The sequence below is a fragment of the Mesoplodon bidens genome (assembly GCF_964165515.1).
Source record: "Mesoplodon bidens genome assembly, chromosome: 6".
Classification (NCBI taxonomy): domain Eukaryota; kingdom Metazoa; phylum Chordata; class Mammalia; order Artiodactyla; family Ziphiidae; genus Mesoplodon; species Mesoplodon bidens.
In genome coordinates this window covers 96,502,682-96,508,396 of record NC_138162.1, presented here as the reverse complement: position 1 = coordinate 96,508,396, position 5,715 = coordinate 96,502,682, and the positions used below count along the sequence as shown (strand labels likewise).

Genomic DNA, 5,715 nt, shown 5'->3' with positions numbered 1-5,715 from the left:
CTAGAACTAGGGGAACACAACCCACTCCACAGCATCTAGGGTTGTGTAGATGTGTCCACATACCACTTGGTAATACAAGCAAATTCTGGCTGGAGAAATTTGCCTCTCAGGGCAGTTCAGGAGAAATGAGGCGGTACCTGGTAAACTGAGGCACAGGTAAAGCTACTACCCTGCGAGTTGCACCCGGCCCACTGCTGCAGTCCTGCCCGGGCGGGCAGCCCTGCGTCCTGGCACGGAGGCTGAGCACCGCCACCCCCTTTCCAGCCGAGCTTCGGGGTCGGGGTCTCTGCCTCTCCTCCTCCCGATCTTTCCGGGGCTCCCTAAACCCTGCCCAGGCCGCTCGCCTTGATAGCTGTCCCATCTCTTTCTTAACTGCCCCCTCTTTCTGTGCTGCTTGCCTCTGTGCTCTCCGGCACGTCAGGGCCCGCTGACTCCCGCGCCTCTGTCGGTTGCTCTCTGCGCACGTCTCGGTGTCCCTGGCATCCTCACGTCACTGTCTCGCATCTTGTGTGGCCCTCGCTGTCTCGCTGTAGACCCTCTCTCACCTCTCTCTCGATCCCTCAGCTCCCATCCCCGGGGGTCTTGTCTCCCGAGCTCTCCGGCTCGATCCTTCTTGGGCGTGCGCTCCGCTGGGTCTCCCTCTGTCTGGGACGGTCGGCCCCTCTCCCGGCCCCCTCCCTCCTGCCACCCTCCCATCTCTGGCCCTCCCTCGGGCTCGGGCTCGGCCTGGGGGGTGGGGGGCGGCGACGCGGGGCGGGGCGGCCGGGCGGGGCGGGGCGGTGACGCGGGGCCGGCGGGGCTAGAGGCGCGGCAGAGTGGGGCGGGGGCGCAGTCCCGGGTCCGACCGGCCGAGCCCCGCGCGCCCCGCCCGCGCCCTGTGCCTCCGCCCGGCCGGCCGGCGGGGGAGGGGGCATGAACCGGCGCCCGCGCGCCGCCCGGATCTGCGGGCCGGCCTAGACCCCCGCGCGGGCCCCGCGCCCCAGCCGCTGCCGCCACCAAGCCCCGGGGCGCCGCGATGCAGCGGCCGGGGGAGCCGGGCGCAGCGCGCTTCGGCCCGCCCGAGGGCTGCGCCGACCACCGGCCGCACCGCTACCGCAGCTTCATGATCGAGGAAATCCTCACTGAGCCTCCGGGGCCCAAGGGCGCCGCTCCTGCCGCCGCCGCCGCCGCCGCGGGCGAGCTACTCAAGTTCGGCGTGCAGGCTCTGCTGGCGGCGCGGCCCTTCCACAGCCACCTGGGTACGTGCGGGGCCTGGGGCCGCGGGGCGCTGGCCGGGCTCGGCGGGAGGAAGCGAGCCGCGGCGTCTCTCGGACGCAACTCCGGGAACGCAGGCCCCCGACCGTTCCCTCCGCGCGCTCCCGGCGGGGAAGCAAAGGGGGCAGGAGCTGGGCCGCGCAGAAGCCAGGCCTCGTGCCCGTGGGCCAGGCCTGCCGGGAGGGCATTCGCTCTCTTCTTCACTGCGACCCTGCGGTTTCCAGCCCCGAGGAGTCCAGGGCCGGGGACCCGAGCCCGCATCCCCACCGTGGGCGCTGGACCAGACTGCTAATGTCAGACTTCGGGTCAAAGCGACCTCAGGCCGCGGGCGCCTGGGCCTTCCCACAGAGAGCTGGCTGGGAGTGGCCGCGGCTGCCCAAGCCGGGAAAGCCATACCTTTGGGAAAGAGGCCCGTGTCTCCGAGTGCTATGCTGGGGGCTGACGCTGGCCCGAGCCAGCCCGGAGCCTTCCAGAGCCCGGGGCCTCAGGCTGGCGACGAACCGACCTGTGCTGTAGCACAGAGCCCCTTGGGTCTTGCCTGGGGACAAGAGGCTTGTTTGTGAGCTGCTGCCCGAATGGCCCTTCTGCTCCAGGTCGGCTGCGCCTTGGCAGAGCTTGAACCAGCAACTCAGGCTTTTTCTGTCCCTTTCGGTTCTCTTCTTTCCTTGTCGGGGCCCTGCCTTGACCTGCCGTGCCCTGTCCACTGCACCCCTTCTTCTGGCCTTTCCCCAGCCTCTCTCCAACCGGCCTCTTTCGGTGGGGTGGGTCTGCCTTTCCTTTCTCACCTTCCCCCAAGGATCCTTTCTCCCCTCTGGGCTCTCTCCTCATATTCACCCGTACATCTTGCCTGGGCCCTTCCCGACTCCATCGGGGCTAGCGCTCACTGGTAGTGAGATGCCTATCTGGGCAGGGAGCCCTCCTACATTCTAGCGTGACCTCAGCCCAGGGAGCCGACTTCCTTCACATGCAGTGACCCTCCAGCCAGTGCTCCGCCTGCCTGGGGGGCAGCAGGGCCAGTTTGTTCGTTTTGAGCCCAATCTCTGCTGCCTTTTGCCTCCAGCTGCACTATTAATAATTCGTTTGAAGCGGGCAAAAAAAATCGTTTAGGACTAATGAAAACTGAAACGTCTTCGTGGGGAAGAGTCTAAACGGAGAAAACAGGAAGAACAAATTTCCCATTTCTTGGGGTGCTTTGGAATTTCTGGGAAGCGCCCAACTTCACCCCTGCTGACAACCCACTGTCTGCCCCTCAGAATTGGCTGTTTTGCCCTGCACAGAAGAGCAGATGTGCTTATTCCACTGAAACTCTTTTTGTTCCCCCCCTCTGAATGCAGCAAAGCCTATTTAGTTGGGGCAAATGCTTATCTTCCTAACTCTGTGCCGTTTTTTCTTGGTTTCCCTTTTCCGTGACACATACTCTATGTGTTTGGGAGCTTCGACCTTGTTCATTGAGAATCCTGAAATCTCGAGCAGCTGGGGTCTGGAGAATGCCAGGCAGAGCCCGGGTGGGGGAGGTTCCCTTCCCAGACTCTGGGGACCCTGGCGTCGAGGAGGTTCAGCCTAGGTGCCTGGCACAAATCTCTCACTTCCCGGCCAGCACGAAGGTTTTGTGTTGGGTCACCGGCTGAGAGAGAGAGCTCTCGGCTAGGGCGCATGGTGCGAGGATCTCCAGGAGGAGGAGCAAGGCCCGAGCTCACCCGGCTCCCCACTCTCTCCCCGCAGCCGTGCTGAAGGCCGAGCAGGCGGCGGTGTTTAAGTTCCCGCTGGCTCCGCTTGGCTGCTCCGGGTTGGGCTCGGCGCTGCTTGCCGCGGGGCCTGGGCTGCCCGGCGCTGCCGGCGCGCCGCACCTGCCGCTCGAGCTGCAGCTCCGCGGGAAGCTGGAGGCGCCTGGCGCCGGGGAGCCGGGCACCAAGGCCAAGAAGGGGCGTCGGAGCCGCACCGTGTTCACCGAGCTGCAGCTGATGGGCCTAGAGAAACGCTTCGAGAAGCAGAAGTACCTCTCCACGCCCGACAGGTAGCGCGGGGCCAGGCTAAGCCCAGCGGGTAGGGGGAGGGGGGCTGTCTGCCCTGCTGAGGGTGCACCCCGCTCTTTCCAGAATAGATCTCGCCGAGTCCCTGGGTCTGAGCCAGTTGCAGGTGAAGACGTGGTACCAGAATCGAAGGATGAAGTGGAAGAAAATAGTGAGTGTTTTTGTGGCATTCTGCGCCCTCTTATTTGCGGCCGTGCCCCTGTAGCCTTCTTCAAGAGCTGCCCCACCATGGAGACTTATGCCCAGCCCTCCCGATTCCCTCGGTGCCTGGTGCCCAGAGGGACCCTCTCTGCTCTCTGTCCCACTGGGTGCCCTAGCTCAGCTCCTTTCGTGCTCCCTAAACCCTCAGGATTCCTGGAAGCCTTGAACCCCTCTGCCGGACTCTCTGGTCCCTTTTCCCTAGCAACGCTCAGACAAATGGCCGCCATCTCCCGGGGGCTAGGTTCGGCCTCGAATGGCCTCGTTGGGCTCTTCAGGCCCTGCCTGGGCACAGGGCGCGGGTGTCCCCGGCCCAGTCCCAGCTCACCGCGGTGCCGCCCGTCTCCCGCGCAGGTGCTGCAGGGCGGCGGCCTGGAGTCTCCCACCAAGCCCAAGGGGAGGCCCAAGAAGAACTCCATCCCCACGAGCGAACAGCTCACGGAGCAGGAGCGTGCCAAGGAGGCGGAGAAGCCGGCGGAGGCGCCGGGCGAGGCCGGCGACCGGAGCCACGAGGACTGAGCGCGGCAGAGGGTTCGGGCCCAGGGAACCCCAGCGCAGTCCGCGGCCCCCATAACCCTCCGGAAGCCGCGAGTCGGCCCTTCTGCGTCCACGCCGTTTGCTTTCTAAACTTTTTATTATTACCTTGAATGCGGACATTTAGGGGCCAAACAAGGAAGGACAGACCCTGAAGCCAAACCCGTGCGCTCGCGGGCCCTAGCCTGGAAACACGTCCAGCGCGGCGGAAGGTCGCCTCCTCTCGGAGCTCGCCGTCGCCAGGCGCTCCACGATCATTCACGCCCTGATCCTATCCTGCACCCCCCAGTCGCCTCGGTCCGGCCCCCCGGGCCCGGACGCCTCCAGGCACACACCCGCTTCCGCGCGTCGGGGGACCCCGCGGCCCGGCGCAGGCCACCACGGCCCGAGATGGCGCCCGGACAACCCGACGTCGCTGGGGCCCCTACCCCTCTCTTACGAAGACGGTGATTTTTTTCCAATAAAATATTTTATGACACAGCGGGACTTGATCGGGGGGTTCTGAATCCGCGACGTTGGCGGGGGGGACGCGGCGAGGTAAGAGAGACACGCGCAGTGTCTTCTGAAAACATCCTTTCCCCGGGCTACGTGGACTCGAGCCGTGACCTGCTCCACCTGGCCCGGGCCGGGCACGCAGGCAGCTCGGTCGCTGCAGGATCCTAGGAATCGCTTCCACTCTGGGCATGAGGGCCACTCTGAACCTCCTGCCCTTCCTTCTCAGCCCAGGGCACTTCAGACGGTAGCAACCGGGCTACACAGGGGTCGCCAGCCCGAGGGCACCGCGGCGCTCACTCCGGAAGTTGCCCGGGGCTGAGAGCCGCCTCCTGTTGTTGGTTCAGTCTCCTGGGGCTCTAAGGACTAACTGCGAGGTCCTTGAGATTGTACCGGTCAGCCCTTCCTGAGACCTACGGGAAACCAAGGACTCGGGGTTTGCACAGAGGCCGGCCACCATCAGCAGCTCCAGCCTGCAGAGGCGCCTGCCTCCGTGAGTTTTCAAGTTTTCCACGGTATACACGGGAGGCATCTGGCAGCCGAGTACGGGCACCTTTGGGGGTACCTGACCGAGGCAGAGGGCCAAGGACTCCAAACTGCTCAAGGTCACGCAGGGTGCCCTTTCCAGGGCGCGGCTTGGTGGCACGTGTTTGCCCCCCCTCCCCCCCAACACACACACGGAAAGCCTCGGTTGCCTCCTGGTTGCCTCCTCTCCGGTCTAGTCTGGGCTGGGAGCTTCCATGTTGGTTCCTGTTTTTGTGCTTCCTAGGACTACCACCAGGGTATGGAAATGGAAAAATGGCCACTTTGCTGGTTAAAGCTAGGGGAGAGATGGAAACTTGGTCCTGCAGAGTTCCAAACAGGACGGAGATTTGAAACCAGGTCCTTGCAGGTGCAAATAAGAGGGAAAGAGAGTCAGGAATATTATGCTGAGACGAAGACTTTGCATTTCAGAATGTGAAAACCGTTATGGCCTCCACCTGCAGCGGCTGATGACTTCCTTTTTAAATCGCTGCTTGATCGCCCTTTCCTGAAACCTGCACTTGGATTACTGGTACCCGAGCATCTCAGGCCTTGGTTTAAGGCTGGGAGGAGTGAGAAAGAGGGTGTTTTCTGAGGGCAGCAGGCAATTCTCTGCAAGCCCCAGCCCTGCCAAGTCTTTGGAAAATAAGCTCCCTTTCTAGGCTCTTAACCTCGAAACAGCTCC

General features: G+C 63.9%; 1 protein-coding gene across 1 annotated transcript; it reads left to right on the top strand.

The window, feature by feature from the left end:
- Nucleotides 1–1,015: 1,015 nt before the first annotated feature.
- Nucleotides 1,016–4,001, top strand: BARX1 (BARX homeobox 1; the record flags this gene model as incomplete). Its single annotated transcript, XM_081237727.1, has 4 exons — nt 1,016–1,238; nt 2,977–3,268; nt 3,351–3,435; nt 3,837–4,001. 4 exons carry the CDS (start codon nt 1,016–1,018, stop codon nt 3,999–4,001), a joined length of 765 nt encoding a protein of 254 aa, XP_081093853.1.
- Nucleotides 4,002–5,715: the final 1,714 nt, after the last annotated feature.